The 26,168-nt window shown below is 36.0% G+C and overlaps 1 protein-coding gene across 3 annotated transcripts in view; it reads right to left on the bottom strand.

Moving 5' to 3' along the window:
• ANGPT1 (angiopoietin 1) overlaps positions 1-26,168 on the bottom strand; it is a 262,121-nt gene that overhangs the window by 23,343 nt on the left and 212,610 nt on the right. For all 3 annotated transcript variants that reach the window (XM_059901881.1, XM_059901880.1, XM_059901883.1), the window contains exon 7: positions 13,964-14,130. In XM_059901881.1, the coding sequence (XP_059757864.1) occupies positions 13,964-14,130 (167 nt within the window). The remainder of the gene's footprint in view (positions 1-13,963; positions 14,131-26,168) is intronic.

Genomic DNA, 26,168 nt, shown 5'->3' with positions numbered 1-26,168 from the left:
TAAACAAAGAAACCAAACTTCCCTAACCAATAACTATAAACTACACAGAAGCACGGTAAACATGAGCTATATGAATAAGTCTAAATTAAACAAGCAAAATGTATACGACATTGATAGACATACATAAGCATACTGAGAGTGATGAAAACAGTGAGATAGACATGGAGCTAATTAAGACATGTATGTAGGCAATAAGCTGGAGAAATTCAAGATGAAAAAGACCAATTTTCTCAAATCCATAGGCCCCGTTTCCTTTGAAAGTTTTCCTCATTTTTATATGGAGCAAGCAGAATACTATGCACAAAGAACAAGAAACCAGAGTCCCTTTGCTGACTGACTACCTAATTTAAGGTCTACATTATTTTGAACCCAGATGCCTAAATAACAATCCTTTAATTCAAATGTTTATTCTTTAATAAAGTAAAATTCCAATCTTTTGAGCATCCTAAGTTTTTCTTGCCATATAATAGGGTGCTTTATTGGCTGAATCCAGCACATGTATTTTTTTTTAATATCTTTATTGGAGTATAATTGCTTTACAATGTTGTGTTAGTTTCTGTTGTACAACAAAGTGAATCAGCTATAAGGATACATATGTCCCCATATCCCCTCCCTCTTGAGCCTCCCTCCCACCCTCCCTATCCCACCCCTCTAGGTGGTCACAAAGCATCGAGCTGATCTCCCTGTGCTATGCAGCAGCTTCCCACTAGCCACCCATTTTACATTTGGTATATATGTCAATGTTACTCTCTCACTTCATCCCAGCTTCCCCTTCCCCCACTGTGTCCTCAAGTCTGTTCTCTACGTCTGCATCTTTATTCCTGCCCTGCCACTAGGTTCATCAGTACTGTTTTTTTTAAGATTCCATATATGCAGTACGTGTATTTTTTTTTCCCTTTCTTTACTCATAATTGGTACTTGGAAAAATCCCTTAAAAGATCACCCATTCCAACCTATCCTTTAATTCGCATCTTTACTTCCTGAAAGCTTCCTTTATGACGCTGTCTTCCTTAATTGGCATCATTTGTTCTCAAATGGAATTGAATCATTGGGGAATCACCAGAATTTGTGTAGTGTATTAATCTAACCATTATTTAAGAAGGAGTACCTTATTTGCTTCTTAAGCTTCGGAAGCCCTGATGTAGATATGTAATTTGATAGATATCTTTGAACATGTTTCGTGGAAGATGTGCAAGTGTGAAAAATGCCTGAGATAGCAAGGGTCATGGGAATCTGTGTTGTGATTAAGAAAGATACATTTTCAGAGTTATAGAAAACCTCAGCCCCAAATAATAAGAAACTTCAGAGAATCCAGTTTCACTTATTCCCTGATTCTATTATGATTGTTTTATATAGTATTAGCTTTCATTATACATGTTTAAATTTTACACAAATTTTTCATCTAAGTTTTGACAACATATATTTTAATGTCCCTTCCTTGACTTACAAATATTAATATAATGTAGAACTTTGATGAAAATGAGTTTATCAACCACCCAGGTATTCTCAAACTCTTGACACACAATACATTGTTAACAGCGACTCGTTTCAAAACCCCAGTAAAATACAGTTCTCAGTTTTTCTCAGTGACATGATGATTGCATTTGTTCAAAATTCATGATAAATTCTTCCTCCATAAAAACAAAATAGTAAACTCACACTCTGTTGTCTCTGAGTGCTTTTGCACAGTGCTGAAAGAGTACACTCTACTCTGTACGTTAAAAAAAAAAAACAAAACGATTTTCACGAAAGCTGTCACAATGAAACCATACTTCTCAAAGTTCAGAAATATACACCGTAGTGATTCTCTGTTTTCAGTTCTAAATAAAAATAACGTTCTTCTAGTATTCCTCCCTTTTCTAAGGATACGTTAAAAAAATGAGTGCCAAATGAATTACATGGCACTAAGACCCCTGTAAAGAACACACAGTCCCTTAAACTTATTTCAATTCCCTTGGCGTCATGTGTGGCTGACAGCATCAGTTCCGAGTGAGTGGCTCACTGACCAGACTGCTTTTGGTGCCTAAAGGACCAGGCTGACAGCCATCTCAGAGAGTTTATGGGTTTGCTTTTTTACTAAAAATTAAGTCAGGACCTTGTAAAACTTATGATTGAAACTGGTAATTTTTTTTTTTTTTAACGTAAACAAGTTCAAGGGAGGTAGATTTGTTCTCATTTTTATTTCTGTTTAAAAAGCAGCAAGAAACTTTCTTTCCAGTATCCCCTAGAGGAAGATAGAGGAAGAGGAAAGGGTGAGTAGAATGCTGAAAACCATTGAGAGACACTGTCTGAGGTTTTTTGCAAAGAGGAAATACTTTCTCTTGGTGCACTTGGACAATGTGTTGCTATAAGTTCTGCAAATAAGGCTCCAGCATGTATAAACAGATTCTTCTGTTGACCAAAATCGTCAGTGTACTTATTTCTCTCCACAATTAATGTAAGATACAGTCCAAACTCCTTATCATGTAATATGGCCTTTGTTTTCTGTAGCACAGCGAACCTCTACATACAAGATACTTGCTTTTGTCTAACTAAGGCAGGCTCTCTCCCACTTCTGGGTCTTTGTCCACATTGCTCCTTCTGGCTGGAATCTCAAGACTTCCCTCCTACCACCATCCTCCATATACGCCTCAAGAGAACTTACTCATACTTCACAAATAACCAAGAATTTCCTCCACGAAGGCTTCCCTGGTCCCCTTCAGTCTCCTCCAATGTACGCCAATCCATCCTCAACCCCAGCCAAATTCACCGCTTTCTTTAGTGCCCAACTATAGCCTAATTCCAAGAGTTCTTATTGTGGAGCTGAATCATACATAAATGTGAGCAAAATTTTGTGCTTGTTCATTTATTCTGGGGAGAAGATGCGTAGTTCCAGCAAATTTTTGAAAAGGTCTATGATTCCTTGATCAAAAACCAAAACAGTACAAAACAAAAAACCAAACAGGCATGTTAAAACATACTGCAGCTGAAACTTTTATTTTAAGCCATCTATCCCTCCCATGTTTTCTTCCTTCTCTTCAACTATTAGCTCCACAAGACCAGCAAGGATGATGTGTCCTTTTAGTGTCATTAAAGTGTTATTTCTGCATCAGCATCACCTGGGTGTACCTGGTAGGCTTGAGATACCTAGGTTCTATCCCAGGATCAGAATCTCTGGATGTGAGATTCAAAAATCTACACTTTAGACAAAGATCTTAGTTGACTTTATGCACACTCAAGTTTGGAAATAATTGAGTAGTACCAGGCAAATAATAGCAACATGATAAATATTTGGTGGCTGGCTGGCTGGATAAATGAGTGAATGCAGACTCTGATTTCAAAAGAATTGTAGCAACTTTTAAGAGAGTAATTTTAGTGAAGTTATGTAAATTAAAGCAAAACCATATCCAGTTAAGAGAGAAAATAATTATGAATATTGGACAACTACATATTTAATAATTATTATTTATTAACAAGCCAAGGAAATACTGACTTAATGTCTTTAATTATCAGCATATGTTCTAGGTTAGGTGATGTTAAAGAAGCATACAATATTCAGATGTAATTATTCTGCTAAGAAAGAATACTAGGTGTACTTTAAAAATCAGATTATAAATAGGTACAAACTATTCATTTGATCTTTAACACATCTGCTATTTTTAAAGCATAGTTCATTAAAATAATTATTTTATAACAATGTTGTGACCTCCAGTTGTTTATATAATGACTTCTGATCTTCAGATCAGGAAAATTCTCTCTAGAATTGATCATAAGCACATGTGAGGGAAAAGAAGTGTTTTTCATTTGCAGCCTAAAACTGAATAAGACTAAAATTATTCTTTATCCAGGTGTTTAGTTGAGCTTCTAATTGAGGCAGGTAATAAAATAGCACTTTTGATTCTTTCAATAGAGAATGAGCAGACCAGCATAAGCACTGGCATTTGTAATGTTAGTACCAAAAGAGACATATCAAAGCACTTTGCAAATATTTGGCATGGAGTTAATGCTCAATTAATATTAGTTAAAGTTGATTGCTATGATGATACTATCAGCACAGAATTTATAGTTGAGCATTTAATGTTGATATTTGTTGATACTTGTCATAATTATTTTAAATGGTTTTATAACTGCTTCTGGTTGAAATGAGTAAAGGCTCTCGAAAAGAAATAAATCATCTAGACAGAAAAAGCACTGTATTAGTTACAGGGTAGTCAATATTTTATATTGTCATTTTCATCATTTAAAAATTTTTTACTCAAAAAATATAATTAACTAAATCTCATAGTTTCTGATAAGCTCTCAGTTATTTACCTGTGAGTTCTAAAAAAAATCAAAGTTTACTGTCACCAAGTGGCAGCTATCAAAATTGTAGGCAGAGTACCTAGTCCTTGTAACCCACAAACTATTTACTGGTGACAGCAACACAGCATCCTTTTCCAGGATTAATTGGCCTAGGGAATAAGGTATGCTGTGTGTTTATTTTATTTCATTTGCTTGGCATGATGCAAGAAAGAAATTCTTGCCTAACTTTTACAGGTAAAAATAAATAAATAAACAGAAGAGCCTGCAGTTGAATAGATCAGGGAAATGGATCTCATCCAAGCAACAATCCAAGAAACTAAAGGACATAGCACTTTATTAAAAACCTTACATGGAAACTGTCATATGCTTCCATTCTATACCATAAACCTCTGAGGGCAGGAATTTGACTTGATCTCTGAATTTCTACCATCTATATCCATAATTGCCATATAGTAATCAGTTGTGTTTGTTGAATGCACAAAAGATATCTTTGTTGATGTGTCTTTCATATATTTATTAGAAAGTGCTTCCTTTCCAGACATATGCCAAGCACTGTGGAGAGGTCCGTGCCCTCCTAGAGGTGGCAGTTTAATAAGAAAGAATAGCCCATTACAACCCCGTGTGATAAGGACTTTGATAACGGTAGGCACAGAGCACAGGGAGAGCACATAGAAGGGGCTCCTTACCCAATCTAAAAAGCAGAGCTCTACAGTCTGAGCTAAGACTTAAAGGATAAAGAAAATCAAGTCAGGAAAGAGGTTAAGCTCTTGAAGGATAACGGTTGAGTTTTGTGGATTTGTCTCACCCACATGTCTTGCACATTGTTGCTGCTCATATTTATTGAACAGAGTAATAAAAACATTGAGTGAAAAAAAATTGATTGGGATGTGAGAAAGACTATGCAGATGGGCTGCCCTTAGAGGCTGAGTCCTAAGTCTCTCACATATTACTAGCTGTCTGGCTCTCCTCTTCGCTCTTAGCATCATACTTCATCATTATCCCTTTACACTCTATGCTTAAACAAAACCTTACTACTTGCAGTTTGCCTAACAAGACATGCTGGGTCTCACTTACAAGCTTTCATATATGCTATTCACTCTTCTATCTCCAACTTGAACTATTTCTTCAGCTAATTCCAATTTGCCATTTTTATGTCAACTTAGGTTACCCCTTGGAGGCCTTCCCAAGCCCCTAAAATTGGTTAGGTCCCCCTATTCATGCCACACTTGTCTTTATCCCCAAACTCACTATGTTCATGGCATTGTAATTGCCTGTTTTTCTGTCTACTGTCTATCCCTTCCCCTAGCCCCATCACACACGAGTATAGACATGTGTGAACACACACGTACATGACTGTACTGAAATATCTCTGGATATTTTAGCCTAGGATAGCACATAATAGAAAATAACAAATATTTTCTTCATTGAAGATAGAGCTTTCATCTTTTCAGTGGTGGCCAACATTTAGGAGGACCCCCAGCAGTGAGATCACAGGACATCTCCCCAGATTATTTCCTGGAGCAGCATTAGCTGATTCTAGCGATTTCTGCCAATTTATAAGTTTCTCGGACAGCAGTTGTCTGAGTCCCAGAATTACTCATTCTGGAGCTGGAATCCTGGGAATCCTTAGACCTAGCAGCACCAAGGCATTTGTTTTTGTTGTCTTAGAAAAATTTAAGACTCTAGAGACTGACATTAATCTGCATTAAAATCAAGAGATTTCCTGATCTCTATAAGGCCTGAAGAAGGTACAGAGTGACTTTGTAAGACCATGCCTTCTTCCTCTTGAATATTTCATCTCAGTCAAGGAGTATAAAATACAAATTTTGTTGAATAAAACAATTCCTTCTCTGTTTTAGGAAGTATAACCACAACAAAAATCGTAGTCTAAATAAAAGTAATACACCTCCCAAGTTGGAGAAATTATTTGAAAATACAAATAAAACTACTTAAAGCCTTAGGTTTGATACCTAGGCTAAAATTTCAAGAGGGTAGAAACTGCTAGGAGATTCCCTATATATTTTTTTTCCTACCTTGATCAGTCCAGAACTGCTGTAAGAAATAAATTTCCTCTTAGTATTTCAACACATCTGCTACTGGTTCCAGCCAGGACAATGCAGCCCAGAGGATCAGAGAAATGAAAAACATATCACTAAAAGTGAAACAAGTTTTGCAATACCTACAAAAATGCAGGGCTTAAATTTACGTGGGAGGCTCAAGAGAATTCTTTTCAATCCACACTGATTTGTTTTGTCCTTGAAATATACACATGGCATGGGAATACTTTAATGATTGAAAAAAAGGATTTTGGAATTAAAAAGACTTCATCCTTACCTCCTCATTTTACTTCTGAGGACCTGAAACTTGGAAAAGTGAAGTAACTTGTCCAAGGTCATTCAGAAAAGTAACTACAGATCCAAGTCTAGAGTTCATGTCTCTTGATCCCCAATACAATATTTTACCCATTACATAAAACTGCTTCCCAATAAAGACCTTGGCCAAAAATAAACTTTGTGCAAAAAGATGTTTAATGGCCAAATTATTTTCAAGTTTTCTTTTTTTTTTGTAATTTTGTTTAAACATCTTTTCCATCTCTTCATGTGGAATCTCTTCCAGAACAAGGCTTTAGCATAGCCATAGTTCTACCCTGAAAGTATCATTCATCCCTAACAAATAATAAGGAGATAATAAAATGAGAAGAAAATCACCAAACTGTGCATTATAAATATTATGGTAAGATTATAATTATAATCTAAAATGTGCATTAAATAGTGAAACATTATCATTCAGTCTTCGCGAATACAAATTTTCTATTGGTTCAAAGAAGGGCTATCTTTAAGCTTGTCATTATACTATCTGTGACAGAGGATTTATTAATTGAGTTAATATAAAAAGACAAAGGAATTAACTTTAGGGAACAAACTGTAACCAAGAATGGAAAAAATTAACATGTAAAGTCACTTGATAAAATCACATGCAAAATTTATCTCCAATTGGTAAATCGTTACTTTTTCAGATATGATAATATAATACAGTGTACTCTACAAATGTCTGAGGCACTAGCAAGGGGGAGGCCAAAGGGATATTGTAGTAAGTCCCCACAACCACTTCAATCAACATAGATCAGCTTTATGTGTTTTATAACTTATGACATTTTGTAAGAATCTTCTTTGAGACTACATATTCCATTGTAAAAAACTCCACAAAACTTTAAGTGATTAAACTTAACCCAACCAATAATGGGACAAAATGACCTTTTGCGCCTTCGCATGTGATGAAATGGGAAGTACACAGTATTGTTTATTTAGCATTCTTGTCAAAAAGATTTAATTTGAATCTCATTAGGAAGAAATAATCAGATAAATTAATAAAGAGACATTTCTGAGGAAAACTGATCTGCATTAAAAAAAAAAATACTAATGGCGAGTGTGTGGTAGGTAACTGCTCTAGGTAAAAAGTGACTAAAGAGATTGCAGATGCAGTGAGTGAGCCTGAGCTGGGTCCTGAATCCAAATAAGTAAATAGATAAGTACCAATCAGTAAAAGACATTTTTGGGACAGTGGTTGGGGGGTTGGATTTCAATATAGAAACATACTAAATTTTTATTGAATAAATAATAAACTTCCTGGGTGTGATAAAAATTGAATTAAATAATAAAACATATCTTTCATAGTCATATGGCACTTAAGTTTGTCCAATACAAAGTATGTTTGCATATTCTTTCTGATTGGATCCATATAACAAAATGGTGAGAACTACAGGACAGCGGACATTATTCCCACTTAAAGATGAGAAAATTGAGATATAAAAGTATTAGGTGATTTGCCCAAGGTATTGCTAGATTGTGCTACTGTCAAGTTGGTTAATCTGAGAACTGTGCTTCTGATTCTCCTTCTTTGTACAGTTCCAAGTTAGAGTTGGCCCCAAGAGGACTCTGTATGAGATTTGGAAGGTGGAAGTAAAGCAGTGGTCCAACTCAGATTATCATTAGATACGGTGATGTTCAGGGTCAGAGGTGCCCAGCAGTTCTCAGCTTGTGCTCTCTTCCACTCTGCATCCAGCTTGCCTCCCCCATGCTGGCAATCTGTCCAGACTCAACACCAGATGCCTGATTGCACAACCCTAGGTAACGTAGCTACGGCTTTTCTTAGATCTCCCCTGCTGTGAGATCTAAGCTGGTAGCTGGATTTGGTAGTTGGACGTGCCTGGTTTCTCGAATTTTCCTGCTGGCTCCAGCTTGTCCACTACCACACTGGGGTTCATGTATATGTGTTAGTGACCCTTCCTCTGATTATCCACCTTCATCTTCCAGACCTTCACTTTCCCAGCTCACCTCACATTTGTGTAAGGTGGAATTTGTATAGTAAATCCCTTATTTCCATAATACTCATCATGGTTTTGTTTCCGTAACTGAACATTGACTGATACAACCAAATTGGCTTTATGGATAGTGAAGCCAGACTTCACTATTTAAGAGCTTCCACATCTTCTGATTCTTATTCCAGAGCTCCTTCCAGTAGATCACAGCATCTCCCTAAACCCACAATTAAACATTTATTTCTTTTAAGCATTGGATGTGGTGGCAGTTATGTATTTGTTTTTTAACTCTAAGTATTAGGACCAGCAAAGACCAGCAAAGTTTTTATGAGAAGAAAAAGGTCACTGTAAGCCCTAAACTGATGGAAAATCTTACTGAAGTATTTTTAGGGAGATCAAAATTTAATCATTTATCAAAGAACTGAAGGGGAAAAAAATAAAAAAAGAAATGTATACATAAAAGTAATTTTATCCTAGTGAATAAGTTTTGAGCTGCAAGGCGCTTTATAAATACTTTAATTTATAGGACAGAAAATTAAGAGATGAGATAATGTGTCCGCAGACATTCAGATTATTAAAGACAGAAGTGGGGTTAGAAGAAACATACTTATCTCTTAGAATATGTGCTTTGAGTGTATTTAATTCCAGCAATTAACTGATGGATTTCCTCTTATTGAGGGATGGCCAAAAGGTGGGCAGTTAGAGATCAAAGCTCAAATTGTGACTTCTACTCATATTAGTACTTGTGACCTTATGTGAAATACCACACCTCAATTTTCTTATGTAAAACAAGGTGTCTGGTGCATAGCATGTATTCAACAAACACTAACTATTAACTATTAGCAATAATTTGGCTGGCTTAGGTATATATCTTGAATTTTGATAAAAGTAGTTTCCATATTCTAGAAACTTAGAAATTAGTGGGAAAGATCATACACACAGTTATTTAATAAATACTTGTTAATGACATAATAGAATGTGGATACTGGGTAGTTATTCACAGACTGTTATGCATCTATGGGACCACAAAGCATCCAAATTGACCTGAGAATGAGGGTGATGCATTTCTCTGGGAAATCAGTGTAGGGATATTTATAGGTGAATGATCTTAGGATCGATTCCTGTGGCAGAGTGAAGAAAGCAGTACTGAGCAGAGGGAGAAGCTACATGGGCTCACATGCAATCACAGTGAACATCTCAGCTCATCTCGAGTGAAATTCTGGACCTTGGATAGCCCTTCAGAACTGTCCTGAATTAGGGCAAGTGGTCCTTAATAGACTCCTATACTGACCAGTCATTGGATGCAATCTGTCTGTAGGAAGGAGCAGTGACCTTGAATGAGATGACTGTCTTCAGTCATAGGCATACCCAGGCAGGGGACCTTGGCTACAAGCTATTAGCCAGCCATGTTCCCAGGAAGTGGGAGAAGGAGTGCTTCAGGTCTGAAGGGAGGATATAGAGGAGCACATCGGAGCATATACCATAGTAGGTATCAGGGAAGACTTCCTGAAATAAAGGAAAATCTTAAAGATTTAGAAGATGTATCCAAAGTTGGGTTTATATGTATAGGGTAAGGATACAGCATAAACAAAGGCGTGGGTGGTTAAGGGAAATTGCAAGTAGTTTCTGGATCATAATCACATTAAGGGGGTATCTGGGTGAGGTTGGGGGAACAATATGATAGTAATAGCTCAATAAGTAGGTAGGACCAGGTCAGGAAGAGTTTTAGGTGGCAGACTTTAAGCTGTAGATATTTGAACACTGTTGAAATATGTGAAGGATGGCAGAGCCCAAGTCAGACTGTGTTTCAGAAAAAACATCTCAATAATAGCGTGGAAGATATATTTGAGAGCATCAAGACTGGAGGCAGGAAGGCTTTATATCCGTCTGGGTGTTAGATGACGAGGATCTGGATAATACTGCCTCTCTAGAGGAAGTACTTAGTAATTTCATGTTGATTGTGTGTTATTGCACATGATGTATTTATCATAACACTCTCACATTATTGTTTTTTTCTTATTTATATTCTCTTGGGTTCTACAGATTTTATTTTCTATCTGAGAAAATCATTTGGACTTTCCTTGGAGGATAAAAGGAAAATATGTTTATTACATGTACATTTGTAAGCTCATCAATCTATTCACAACATTTACTTTCAATCAATATGTGTCTAGAGCATGAGAAAGATCTATTTAAAAATTTTTTTGGTTTATACATTATGGCCACAACTATTACAAGAGTTTTCAAAATATAATTTCTATTAAGATAAAATATTTTAAAAAAGAAAACTCAAAAATTTCTGAATTTAATTTGAAAGAGGAAAAATATAGAAAATGTAAAAATAGAAGAAAAAAACCCACCATGAATTCCATAGTTTTGATTTTAGTTGGAATTTAGTTGAATTTGAGAAGGTCAATTGACCAAAGCCTCATCAAAGTTTCTTCATCTTTAAAATGTGTCTAATAATACTTAGCTCAAAATTCATTGTAAGGATTAAATGATTATAATATTAAAAATCATTTCACAGATTATAAAATACTATACAAGTGTTAGCATTAATTCCTTTAATAATTTATCACAACGAGGCATCCTAATTCAGAGGGAAGAGAAATGAGAACAAGCACAGAAAAGCAAAGCTAGATATCTGGAGTCCTGACTTGAGGCCACCTGTGGTGCTACTGGGCCTGGAGAATTAGTGCTGGGTATGAGTGAAGATAGAGGTGGAGAGGGAAGTCACAAGGGTGTAGCTTCCCTTTTCAAGCTTCTGTTTGATTTTCTTTGAAAGAGTGAATAATGCCAGTTTATAGTGTGCTTATTTTAATTAAGCTTTCACCAGAACAGGCATTATGTTTTAATGAGTTTTAATTTCTCATTTGATGCCATTGTGAATCTTAATATTTAACTGCATGAGAAGGTGATGATTACAGATCTATTTTCTGCTGGGTCTTGGCAGGAAAGAGGGCCAGAGCCACCAGCTTTATTACAGTAGCATTATAGAGTGGAAACCACACCTAACTAGGAAGGAGACAAACATCCCATATTTAAGTCGTTTTCCCTCCTTGGACAAAAATATTACATATTTCTGAACCTCAGCCTTCTTTTCTTTAAAACCAGAGGTTTGGAATTAAATGATTAAGTTCCTTCTGGATCTATAATTCTGATTCTCAAGGTTCACAATTCTCTCAAGAGAGAAAAATGGAGATCTCAGAGTGTACACCTCACTTTAGCTTTTTGATCACAGATCTGCATTATTTGGGTGAAGGTCAGAATTACAAAGATGCTCAAGGACCAGGAAATGCTCAGTGAGGGCAGTGGGCATCTTAAGAGGAGATAAGTGTGCCTTCCTCATGCAGATGCCAGAATGACATTCATACCATGTACCCTGAAGCCTACTTCAGATGCCTCCGACCCTCGTAAACCTACCCACTCTTTGCACCCTTAATACCACCTCAGCCTCATAAGTGCACACACACAAGAACTGAGAGACATTTTGGAAAAGAACCAAAGCAAATTATTCAGGAGCCTAGAAAAAAGACTAGACTAATTATTTGCTAGTCCTATTGTCAGGCTGTCTGACATTAGCCAAGTTTCATATAGTTTCAAGTTTCAGCTCAAAACATTTACATAACAGTACCCCTGATGTTTTACAGTGGTTTTTCTTGTTATAAAACTCTCAAAACATTGACCTCCTTGGAAACATTTCTTCTTACAGTCCATTGCATTTTATAAATGTCTCTTCTTTGGTTTCTTGAGTTGCCATATGCACACCCTCTCTCCCCACCATGAGACTATCAACTCTTTAGATCTATTTCTCATCTTCTGTTGTGGTGACATCATCACTGTTTGTTAAGAAAATGATTATTATGTCTCCAAGGATCCAATCCCACACATAATCCATTAAAATAAAATGAGATGTGTTCATAAAAGAATTGTAGATTTAAACTCCTAAAGGATGGCATGTTTCAAAAAGACAAATAGCAGCAGAAACAGTTGAACTATGAGGAGATGGCCACACAGGTTGGAAAAAAAGCATAAGGCCTTGGTCGCTGTCACTGCATTTGTTTGAAGCAGTGTGCCAACCCTTTAAAGCACACAATCGTGTTTCCAAGACCACTGTAGAGTAGCCACGATATCGAGAGTTTAAAATCATTGCAACCCTAATTTACTGTTTATCTAATTTACAAAACTGAGTCACACACCATTATAAAGGACCTGCTATGTGCCAAGTATTGCATTTATGGGTACTGATATAAAAGTAACTGAAATATACTTCCTGTTCTCAAGGAAGGCCAACCAGTTATTTAGTGACCTAGTTTGTAACAAAGCTAAACTGTGAGGTCTGGGAGACTAGTGACCTCATCACTGACTGCAAGTTTGCCAGTGCCTAGTAGAGTTCCGGGAACATAGAAGTAATACAATAAGTGTTTGTGAAATGAATTTACCACCCTGCATTACTTGATTAACCATTTTTTTCTAGTGTACAAGCTGCTCATTGAAAAAAAAATCAGAGATGTTAACAATTAAGTATATAGTCTATTTTTAATCCTCAATGATGTGTTGTGTATGTTGATGCCATTACTTGGATTTATTTTTGTCTCTCACATTACTGACCAAAAAATTCTAAATTATGCCTCACCTTATTTTTTAGTAAATCATTCAAACATAAAATTTTACTCCTCTTTTGTCACCTTCAAGATAATGTAAAAAATAATTTAAGAAAAGTAAATAAGGGAAGTAAAAGTAAAAAAAATCTTTTGATAGAAGAAAGTATTTATTTCAAGCCCCTGAGTTTGAGTCAATTCTCTGTCATTAGTTTTATATGTATAAAGTCACTGCACCTCCATAACAATAACAGCAACAATAAAAATAACAACAATAATATCATGTTTGAATTAATTCCCTATCCTCTAGAATTTGAGCCAACATCAAAATAATCAGTCTGGGAATAAATACACTACCATGTGTAAAATAGCTAGCACAGGGAGCTCACCTCAGTGCTCTGTGACGACCTAGATGGGTGGGATGGGGGGTGGGTGGGAGGGAGGTCCAAGGGGGAGGGGATATAGGTACACATATAGCTGATTCCCCTCATTGTACAGCAGAAACTAATACAACATTGTAAAGCAATTTTACTCCAATTAAAAAAAAAATTCTAAAAAAAAATAATCAGTCTGTGAAAACTGAAATTTCAAGCTTTGAAGAAGTCTTTACAGGGTTTTTTGCATCCCTTTGTCATAGGCTTAGACAGCCTGATTTTCAATTTGAAGGATAACTTTGATCATTTCTTTTTTTCACACTTTTCCATTAAAACTCTTAAATGACTAGGCCTGAGGCAGTTGAACACCACACCCAAGAAGGACCTACCTGTAATTCTGCTTTTCATTTCCTATGTGGAATCTGTCGTATTGTGAATAGGCTCGGTTTCCTTCCCAGTCCATTAACTCGATTCTTAGTGTGTACTGCCTCTGACTGGTTATGGCAAAAATAAACTCATTCCCCAGCCAATATTCACCAGAGGGATTTCCAAAACCCTGTGAAAGAAGACAGGGATGCGGTTATTAATTCAGAGAGAAGCTCTTTCCATGTTTAGTATTAAGCTATGTTCTAAACAATAAAAAACATTCTTTAAAAGTAAAGATGGTTCTTTCATATTTTTATACACTTTCTTCGATTACTCACTCAGTATTTTTCTGCTATGTTTCCCTCCATCGAGGCTCATGTCTAATTCTTATTACAGTAAATTCTAATATACAAATCTGTGTAGATGAGACGTTTTTGAATTAAATGAATCTGGTTAATAGGTTTAACCAGTAAATGCTTCTCAATCACAGCTTGCTTTTGAAAACGTTTCTAAAATACTAGTTAATGGAATATTTTCAACATAGTGTAAATATTCTTCAATGAATATCATCAGCATAGTATCAGACAAGTTATTTAACAATATTACTATTATTTTTGTTATTATTATTCACAAGTCAAATTATGGTTAGATAATAACAGATTACTAGACCCTTAACTTCTCTAGCTTTAACAGTTTCATTTTTAAGTAATAATAAGCAAATCTGTAAATCCAGAACTGTAATCATTTAAATACTTCGCCTCCATAGATTAGGATTTTGAGGCCGAAGGCTGACACTTAAGAGCTAGTAAGTGAACCCGGCTGGCTGACCCGCCCCAGCATCTCAATATGGTTCCACTGTTCTCTTTAGGGCAATCCCAGTCACTGTTACTGTGTTCAAAACTGTTTTCTTTGTGGAGTAAAAGAAAGTACACAAAAGAAAGCTAACTCTTAATGTTGGCTATGTTAGTGATAGGAAAATTTAAAACCCTAGGAAACTACTGGCATCCTAGACTTTGGGTATTCACAATTGCCTCAGAAAGTGTTCCTTGGTAAAACTTGAAGTTCAGTGTAATTCTTGATATATCGGTTTGTTTTACTGACCAGACTATGAACTCCTTGACGACAGAAGCTGTGTTGTATTTGTGAATCCTTAAAGACTAGTAGAATGCTGGCATACACTGGGCACTCCATATGTTTTATTGAAGTTCAAAGAAAATGGAAGAAAGGGAGGAAGGAAGAAAACAAAGGCTATGGCACCCTGTAATTGCATTCAGAGAAGTAACCTTAAAACATAATTCTTGTTGTAGGTAATTTGGTTGTGTCTCAGGGGTGTTTCTTATTTATTTATTTATTTATTTATTTATTTATTTATTTATTTTTTGTGTGTTAGCTTCTGCTTTATAACAAAGTTAATCAGTTATACATATACAATATGTTCCCATATCTCTTCCCTCTTGCATCTCCCTCCCTCCCACCCTCCCCATCCCACCCCTCTAGGTGGTCACAAAGCACCGAGCTGATCTCCCTGTGCTATGCGGCTGCTTCCCACTAGCTATCTATTTTACATTTGGTAGTGTATATATGTCCATGACACTCTCTTACCCTGTCACATCTCACCCCTCCCCCTCCCCATATCCTCAAGTCCATTCTCTAGTAGGTCTGTGTCTTTATTCCCGTCTTGCCACTAGGTTCTTCATGGCCTTTTTTTTTTTTCCCTTAGATTCCGTATATATGTGTTAGCATACTGTATTTCTTTTTCTCTTTCTGACTTACTTCACTCTGTATGACAGACTCTAACTCCATCCACCTCATTACAAATACCTCCATTTCATTTCTTTTTATGGCTGAGTAATATTCCATTGTATATATGTGCCACATCTTCTTTATCCATTCATCTGTCGATGGACATTTAGGTTGCTTCCATGTCCTGGCTATTGTAAATAGAGCTGCAATGAACATTTTGGTACATGACTCTTTTTGAACTATGGTTTTCTCAGGGTATATGCCCAGTAGTGGGATTGCTGGATCGTATGGTAGTTCTATTTGTAGTTTTTTAAGGAACCTCCATACTCTTCTCCATAGTGGCTGTATCAATTTACATTCCCACCAACAGTGCAAGAGAGTTCCCTTTCCTCCACACCCTCTCCAGCATTTATTGTTTCTAGATTTTTTGATGATGGCCATTCTGACCGGTGTGAGATGATATCTCATTGTAGTTTTGATTTGCATTTCTCTAATGATTAATGATGTTGAGCATTCTTTCATGTGTCTGTAGGCCATCTGTATATCTTCTTTGGAGAAATGTCTATTTAGGTCTTCTGCCCATTTTTGGATTGGGTTGTTCGTTTTTTGTGTTATTGAGCTGCATGAGCTGCTTGTAAATCTTGGAGATTAATCCTTTGTCAGTTGCTTCATTTGCAAATATTTTCTCCCATTCTGAGGGTTGTCTTTTGGTCTTGTTTATGGTTTCCTTTGCTGTGCAAAAGCTTTTAAGTTTCATTAGGTCCCATTTGTTTATTTGTGTTCTTATTTCCATTTCTCTGGGAGCTGGGTCAAAAAGAATCTTGCTGTGATGTATGTCATAGAGTGTTCTGCCTATGTTTTCCTCTAAGAGTTTGATAGTGTCTTCCCTTACACTTAGGTCTTTAATCCATTTTGAGTTTATTTTTGTGCATGGTGTCAGGGAGTGTTCTAATTTCATACTTTTACATGTATCTGTCCAATTTTCCCAGCACCACTTATTGAAGAGGCTGTCTTTTCTCCACTGTATATGCTTGCCTCCTTTATCAAAGATAAGGTGACCATGTGTGCGTGGGTTTATCTCTGGGCTTTCTATCCTGTTCCATTGATCTATATTTCTGTTTTTGTGCCAGTACCAAACTGTCTTGATTACTGTAGCTTTGTAATATAGTCTGAAGTCAGGGAGCCTGATTCCCCCAGCTCCATTTTTCGTTCTCAAGATTGCTTTGGCTATTCGGGGTCTTTTGTGTTTCCATACAAATTGTGAAATTTTTTGTTCTAGTTCTGTGAAAAATGCCAGTGGTAGTTTGATAGGGATTGCATTGAATCTGTAGATTGCTTTGGGTAGTAGAGTCATTTTCACAATGTTGATTCTTCCAATCCAGGAACATGGTATATCTTTCCATCTATTTGTATCATCTTTAATTTCTTTCATCAGTGTCTTATAATTTTCTGCATACAGGTCTTTTGTCTCCTTAGGTAGGTTTATTCCTAGATATTTTATTCTTTTTGTTGCAATGGTAAACGGGAGTGTTTTCTTAATTTCACTTTCAGATTTTTCGTCATTAGTGTATAGAAATGCAAGAGATTTCTGTGCATTAATTTTGTATCCTGCTACTTTACCAAATTCATTGATTAGCTCTAGGAGTTTTCTGGTAGCATCTTTAGGATTCTCTATGTATAGTATCATGTCATCTGCAAACAGTGACAGCTTTACTTCTTCTTTTCCGATTTGGATTCCTTTTATTTCTTTGTCTTCTCTGATTGCTGTGGCTAACACTTCCAAAACTATGTTGAATAATAGTGGTGAGAGTGGGCAACCTTGTCTTGTTCCTGATCTTAGTGGAAATGGTTTCAGTTTTTCACCATTGAGGACAATGTTGGCTGTGGGTTTGTCATATATGGCCTTTATTATGTTGAGGAAAGTTCCCTCTATGCCTACTTTCTGCAGGGCTTTTATCATAAATGGGTGTTGAATTTTGTCGAAAGCTTTCTCTGCATCTATTGAGATGATCATATGGTTTTTCTCCTTCAATTTGTTAATATGGTGTATCACATTGATTGATTTGCGTATATTGAAGAATCCTTGCATTCCTGGGATAAACCCCACTTGATCATGGTGTATGATCCTTTTAATGTGCTGTTGGATTCTGTTTGCTAGTATTTTGTTGAGGATTTTTGCATCTATGTTCATCAGTGATATTGGCCTGTAGTTTTCTTTCTTTGTGACATCTTTGTCTGGTTTTGGTATCAGGGTGATGGTGGCCTCGTAGAATGAGTTGGGGAGTGTTCCTCCCTCTGCAATATTTTGGAAGAGTTTGAGAAGGATAGGTGTTAGCTCTTCTCTAAATGTTTGATAGAATTCACCTGTGAAGCCATCTGGTCCTGGGCTTTTGTTTGTTGGAAGGTTTTTAATCACAGTTTCAATTTCAGTGCTTGTGATTGGTCTGTTCATATTTTCTATTTCTTCCTGGTTCAGTCTCGGCAGTTTGTGCATTTCTAAGAATCTGTCCATTTCTTCCAGGTTGTCCATTTTATTGGCGTAGAGTTGCTTGTAATAATCTCTCATGATCTTTTGTATTTCTGCAGTGTCAGTGGTTACTTCTCCTTTTTCATTTCTAATTCTATTGATTTGAGTCTTCTCCCTTTTTCTCTTGATGAGTCTGGCTAATGGTTTATCAATTTTGTTTATCTTCTCAAAGAACCAGCTTTTAGTTTTATTGATTTTTGCTATTGTTTCCTTCATTTCTTTTTCATTTATTTCTGACCTGATCTTTATGATTTCTTTCCTTCTGCTAGCTTTGGGGCTTTTTTGTTCTTCTTTCTCTAATTGCTTTAGGTGCAAGGTTAGGTTGTTTATTCGAGATGTTTCCTGTTTCTTGAGGTAGGCTTGTATTGCTATAAACTTCCCTCTTAGCACTGCTTTTGCTGCGTCCCATAGGTTTTGGGTCGTCGTATCTCCATTGTCATTTGTTTCTAGGTATTTTTTGATTTCCCCTTTGATTTCTTCAGTGATCACTTCGTTATTAAGTAGTGTATTGTGTAGCCTCCATGTGTTTGTATTTTTTACAGATCTTTTCCTGTAATTGATATCTAGTCTCATAGCGTTGTGGTCAGAAAAGATACTTGATACGATTTCAATTTTCTTAAATTTACCAAGGCTTGATTTGTGACCCAAGATATGATCTATCCTGGAGAATGTTCCATGCGCACTTGAGAAAAATGTGTATTCTGTTGTTTTTGGGTGGAATGTCCTATAAATATCAATTAAGTCCATCTTGTTTAATGTATCATTTAAAGCTTGTGTGTCCTTATTTATTTTCATTTTGGATGATCTGTCCATTGGTGAAAGTGGGGTGTTAAAGTCCCCTACTATGATTGTGTTGCTGTCGATTTCCCCTTTTATGGCTGTTAGTATTTGCCTTATGTATTGAGGTGCTCCTATGTTGGGTGCATAAATATTTACAATTGTTATACCTTCCTCTTGGATCGATCTCTTGATCTCAGGGGTGTTTCTTAAAGTGCCCAACTGAATCATAATCACTGGAGCACTAGTTGAAAAAAAATATTCCTGGCTCCAATCTGAATCAAACTATCTGAGAGCCAGTCCATAAATCTGAATCTGAACAAACTCCCCGTTTGTCTTGTGCACATTCATGCTTGGAAGACTTGGAGGTGTCCAGTAATCACATAATATACTTTGATGTTGCAGAAAGAAACATATTCTGGTTCATTGAGGTATTCATTAATAAAAGTTTTATTTTATCTGTATTAAGAAGAAGTATGAGGGAAGTACTAAAATAATCACAGCAATCCTTATTTTCTCAACACAGAAGATAGAATTTGGAAAATATTTGTTTTTTTTCATATTTAATGTATATCAACTTTACAGAATTATAACTACAGTAGAAGTGTTCTTAACTGATTTCTCCTTTAACCAACTTAACATATGAATCACTATTCTCCATTCCTTATTTAAAATATATTGATGTCCAGAGTACACTGAAAGTATTAAATACATTTGTGCACTACTGTCTGCCAATTGAGTGACTTACCAAAGGCCAACTGCATTTGGTCTCAAACTCATTTATTCCAGTTCTGTTATTGTAATAATAAGATTTATAATGTTATGTAAATAAGTTAAATATTAGTGGGGAAAGAGGAGTTTTTGTTCTGTTTTTTTATAAAAACTAATTTAAATATTTAGATTTGCTCAATGAAAGCAAATCACTAAAAAACGCTTTTGAGCTATATGTTGTTGCAACAACTCTAAAAGACTGAGGAAAATAATAAAACTTTAGAGGATTTTTACTGTACATTACTTTGTATATGCCTTACTTGCTCTAGTTTAAAAAAAAACAGAAGCTAGAAATTTGATGCATTTGATTATGGGAAAGTTTTATGAGAGAGCCACTGACTCAGAATTCCAAGCTTTGAGCCTACATTATAAACACATGGGTAAATGAATGTGTATTTTTTATATTTCAATGAAATGTATTAGCATATAGAGGTACACTTTTAAGGTTATTCCCCAATTTAGCTTGGTTTTTGATTAACTGAACACCCTTTGTCCAAATTGCAGTGGGTATATGCATCCCCAAAGACCATCTACCTGTAGCTCAGAACACAGGTAGATGATGAAGTCCATACTCCAGTGCCTCCTTTCTTCTCTGTTCCTAAGATGCTCAAGTCACACTTTGCAAGAGTTCCACAGTGGCAGGAAATCTTAGAGCAATTTAAGATGTGCTAAGAATTTTACACATTTTTAGGGCAGCTGGTGCTTCATACCAGGAAGAAGAGTAAAGTTTACCTTCTCCAATGAATAAGCAAAACATAAAGTTACAGGGGACTGAAAGTCAAAGAATTAGCACATTCTCAATTGCAGCAGCCACTGGGAAGAAAAAAGAAGACTGCTTGGATTCTCTTTGCATTTCTTCTCAGCTCAGACATGTCAAAACTCTCTCTATAGCCACTTGATTCCCTCTTTTGTGTAGCCAGTTAGAAGAGATTCAGTAATTGTACTAACTGTGAATAAGGAGGGTGGGAATGATGAAGTGTTAAGTTTTAGATCAAATATTTCCATGCTGTTGAAAGTGTTGCAAGGATAAAAGCTCTCCAGCTTAGTGAAAAGTACAGTGATCTCCAGCGAGCCTCAGAAAAGGAGGAGCATTTGTATCATTCCTCCAAGAGCCTCCATTCCCCTCTTGGCATGCAGGCTTGTACCCCCCTCTAAGCGGAGATTAACAACCCTTCCTAAACAGTTTGCTCTTTCTGACTGAAAATAGAGGAAGAAGCAACTGAAAGCAATGAAATTTGCTTTCATAAACCAAAATTTTATTTCATGCACCTTCCCAAAAAACTTTCTAAATATGCTATATTGGCTGCAAGGAATCAACATGACTGTTAGAGAGATAGTGTAGGGAAGAAACCTTCTAATAGCTGAGCGCAGTGATGCAGAAACAAGCATTTCATCATAAAGATGAAAAATTCAAGAAAGAAGGGGAAATGGGTTCCTACATTAGTAAACTGTCTGCTGGCTAGTTTATCAGGCCGGCCACGAATCTGACACCTAGGAATAAAGACTTGGCTTTGATTAAACAACTTCTACTCTCTCTCTCTGTTCCAGTTTGAAGGCTTGCTCTGCCACACATTTGCTGTTACTTTGAAGCCTCAGCTTCCTTATATGCAAAACAAGGATTTAAAATGTCATTTCCATATAGAGTGTTGTGAGAAAAAAGTGAGATAATATACCTAAAGCATCTATCTCAATGCTGATGCATGAGAAGCACTTAACAAAAATCTAGTTGTTTTTATTATAATTAGAGGATATATCACAATATATAGTAATTTTCTGTTTACTCGCCTGTCTCCCAAGAGACTATAAGCTGTGTGATGTTAAGCGGTTCTTTTCTACTCTGTACGAGAAAGGGAACAAAAATAATCCAGGTCTTGTCTTAGCCTGAGAATTAATAAGGGGATATGAACCAATTCTTTAAATGGCTCTCAGATGCTAGAAACTAATGTATTCTTATGACAAGTTGAATATTGGTTTATACACATGAGTACTGTCATTTTAATCCGAGAAGTTAATTATTAAACAAGAAATTTAAACCAACTGGTTGCAACTGGGGCTAAACTATGACACAAACCATAGTTTGTGTCTACAGATTATCTTCTTACTCTTGTTTCTGCTTTCTTAATGCTGAAGAGAAGCTGTCTTCTTCAACTCTACTGTGGTCCTATTTTTTTTTAATCCCTTTCTCACTACATTTCAAAAGTTTTAGGATCTACAAAAGAGGTAATTTTTGAGATCTTAAGCCCATGCTAATAAACTGATAGTTTTGGCACTTACTTTCAATTGGCAGTGTATATCAGAAAGAGCTGTGGAGCTTTTTCAAAATATAGATGACTTGGTTCCTGTATGGTGGTTCTGACTCAGTTATGTCTGGGGTGGTCTTAGAGATCTGTACTTTTAAAAGGTTCCCCAGGTGAGTCTGCTGTGTACTAAAGGTGGGGAACCATAGGATTATGATGTAGAATAACTATTCCGAGTGCAAATGAGAAAAAATAAATTAACCAGATCAAATTACCTAAGTGGTACAAGGGAAGAGATAGGCATAAAACTTCATCTTCATATTTAAGATATTAGGAGTTAAGTGTTGATTATGTACTATGGGGCTGTCCTTGAAAAAATTCATATTTATGCCTGAAATACAGAGATGACCAATGCACAAACAAGCAAAAAAAGGTTTACACATTATTGTACACATAACAGCTTACCACAGGTTTATATTTTACTCCAAATAGATAGCTTGCAACATTCATAAGAATAAAAGTAAAATATTATACAAAATTCAGTGCTGACACTGAAAAAGTAGCAAGTCCTTATTGAATAAACAAACAATAGTAATAAAGATAGAATTTCTTCCTTTTTATAAATAAAATCCAAGGATGCTATGCCATATCCTTTCATGAAAACTGTTTAGTTACGTCAATCATAATCGTATGAAAGATTTTGATATCATAATTCAGATAGATTGTTAATCAATTTTAATCCTCCTTTAGCTCTTTAATAAAAGGCAAAAGACCCTGGAATTTAGCTTAAACTAATACTGACTTAAAATTGGCCTTAAAAATCACATTTTGCTAAAAAAAAAAAAAACAAAAAAACCCCACACAGGGTAAAGACCAATATTCATTAGTTTTTGCCAAAATCTGCAGAAATGTTCAGTTTTGGTTTGTATTTTTCCAAGTTAATAAAATAATTGTCTCTGATACTTTATTTGTTTTGTCTGATAATGCTCATAGGAAGTGTTGACTTTTTATAGCTGAAACAATTGAAAACAGACACAGTCCATGTATCCTATGGATTTCATCTCTTTTCATAAAATGATTAAAGAAAACAGATAAGAAGTCAGGGTTACTGAGCTGTGGCTTTCCAAAGGTGCTTAATATACAATTCAATTGTGCATCTCCTCTAACTGCTGAGACAGCCCAAGAAAGATCAGAGGATGATTTATTTCAGCATTTTAAATTTCTTATATATTTTTCTCCTTTTAATGTGAAGATGTTAAAATGCAGTTGAAAATGTGCTCTTAATTTCTTTCCAGAAACAAAGAACTCCCAGAAGATATTGTGCTCAGCCTGAAATACTTGTGTAGGAAGCTCTGTTTATATGGGTAATTGTTTTCAATACAAAGACAGGTTGTCTCCAGGGCATTAGTCACTACCTTCTATAAAGTTAGGCCACTGGGGTACTATTTGGAACTCCTAGCTTGATTGGGCTTTATATGCAAAAGTACTGCTGGTAAGTGTTATTGCTGGAGGCCACTAAATGGTATCCTCATGGCTTGAAGGAGTTAATATAGTTCCTTAAGTGCCTCATTAAAAAAGCCTACTCCAGACTTCCCTCTCGGCAAACATCTTTACAAATCCATAAACCAGGTTTTGCTTAATCTCCTCATAAGGAAGTTTAAGTGAAAACAAAGCTTAGGTGAAAGATTTTGTAGGCTTAAAGCCAATGTTAAGAATCAAATAAATTGCAAATCTTCCATGTTGAGAGAGGTTTAAAAATTATAATTATATATTTGTAATTTCATGCGTTGGTAATGTTAACATATTGTTCTGGAGACCTTATGAAGCAAGAGGCAGCCCATAGATGCCAACCAGAATGAAGGGAAGGAGGGGAGGAAAGGCAGAAAAGAAGGAGGGATGAAACTATTTCTACACTCAGTGCCTGAGAGAGAAGTGAAGCATCTTACTGCATTTAATAGATCAGTGAAGATTGAGGAGGAAGTGGTACACGCCAAGAAGTTCTTTTTCCCAAAGGATGTGTGCATCCTTGCCCCTAGCACCAAGTTCTGATTCAGGGAGCAGAAGTGGGTGTGACTGATAAGCATTGGCATAAGGGGTCTATATCCATTCTTTGTGGAGTCGTTATTTTGTCTTTAGGTGAAAGAAAAGCTCTGGAGGAAACAACCGAAACACTTTATACCATGTATTTTGGTGAAAATTAACCAAGTTATAACATATAATAAATTCTTTTAATTAAAACAAAAAGACGTCATCAGACTCATTTTGCCAAAATGTTTCAGAAGTTTGGAGTTTATCTCATTTCTGAGCATGTAGAATTGACACTCGGATGATAAATTGTTCTAGTTTGAATAAAACATGATAGTCTTTCTACTTTAAAAAAGGGAAAAAAAATAAATAAATAAAAAAGGGAGAGGGGTAAACTTCACAAAAGCTGTGAATAAACAATAATTCAGTCCCATTCCAATAATTTAAAAAATTGCTTAAAATATATACATTTGGTAAATGCTTATGAGACATGAATCAATGCCATCCTTCATATGTCAGTCTCTCTTACTTAACGTGCCTAGTTTGCCAAGGCAGCAGATGCTTACAGCTAGTAAGTCACCATTTTGGAAAGTCACTGTGATGACAACTTTATATCAAATTTTCTTTTACCATTAGTATTAATAATAATGTATTTCAGACTTGCCAGAATCTATATTTATAGTCTAATTCTCAGATAACTTCTTCACGTCTCATTTTAGTAGTGAAAATAATCATGATTTAAGGTGATTTGCAAAATAATATTTTTGCCAGAGTTAAGAAAAAAATTTGCAGTCTTTGATGTTTTAATCTTGGATCATGATAATACTTACTATTTACTGACAATTCAATGTTCCAAGAGCTTTACTTATAGCTAATTCTCACAATATCCCTGCAAGGCAGATGAGGTACTATTATTAATGTACTCTTTTAACAAGTGAGAAAGTTAGAAAGTTAAGGTATGGGTTAAGTGATTTGCCAAAAATCACCCCATTTGTAAGTGGCACGGTAAAGACTAGAACTGTGCATGTGCAAGGCAGGAAGCCATGTCTCCAGGGCGACCCCAGAACCAAGAATCTTCAGTCTACAGAACTCAAAGAATAGAAATGTTGCTCCTGGAGCTCTTTACAAAGCAAGAAATCTTTTAATATGAAAACTTTGGGTTCCAGCAGCTTACATAGACTGATTCAAGCCTAGCCAATCAGCTTCTACGTTTGAAATTCCCCTGATCCTTTAAATTTCACCCTGATCCCTGGATTGTGGAGACAGATTTGAAGAGCCTTGCCTCTTGTCTCCTTACTGGTCGACCTCGAAATAAAAGCTCTTTCTTTTCTCAAAAGGCTGTGCCATAGTATTGGCTTCTACAAATCTTAGGCAACGAGCCCTTGCTCAGTAACATCACCTTTATCCTATGTTCTCACAGATAATTTTGTATAATAGGTTTGATATAAAAATTAGGTAAGAATTTATGTATGAGGCTTACACATATTAAACATTGAAAGGGTTAGATATGATGATGGTGATGATGGTGATGATGGTGGTGGTGATGATGTCTGCTGTTATTTGGAGACCTCAGTGAATCATGCCTCACAGTTCACACCCTTGTGTACTTGTCTCACTTTGAATCTGGACTGGCCCTGTCATCAACTTTAACTAAAAGAATGTAGTGGAAGTGAAACCATGCCATTTCTGGGTCTAATAAATCTTAAAAAGGACTGGAAGGTTCTATTTTTGTGCTTGAGGGATGCCAACTGCCACTTAATAAGTCTGATGACCCTGGATCACTGTACTGGGAGAAGCCCAACTTAGCCACATCGAGGAGTTCTCAGTCCATAGCCAGCAACAACTTGCCAGTCATGTGAGTGAAGCCATTGGTAGTACCTCCCAGTCCTGCACCACAGCCCACAGCCCTGCACACTTCCCTTGTCCTGGCTCATGTACCCAGCCTGGGTCTAAACTCTAGCTTCCTCCACCCTCATTCAACCAGGAACAAATTCAGACAATATGTAACAGTTCACTAAATAATTTCAGTAATATATTTTTCCTTCTGATGCACACATGGAAATCATTTACTGAAAAAGATTTATGAGTGTTTTGTGTTTAATGAGAATAATGTCACAAATGTATCATTTTATTTTTAAAATAACTGAA

Source organism: Balaenoptera ricei, chromosome 17 (assembly GCF_028023285.1).
Source record: "Balaenoptera ricei isolate mBalRic1 chromosome 17, mBalRic1.hap2, whole genome shotgun sequence".
Taxonomy (NCBI): domain Eukaryota; kingdom Metazoa; phylum Chordata; class Mammalia; order Artiodactyla; family Balaenopteridae; genus Balaenoptera; species Balaenoptera ricei.
Note: the sequence above shows the minus strand (reverse complement) of the source record. Positions and strands in the feature narration are given on the sequence as shown.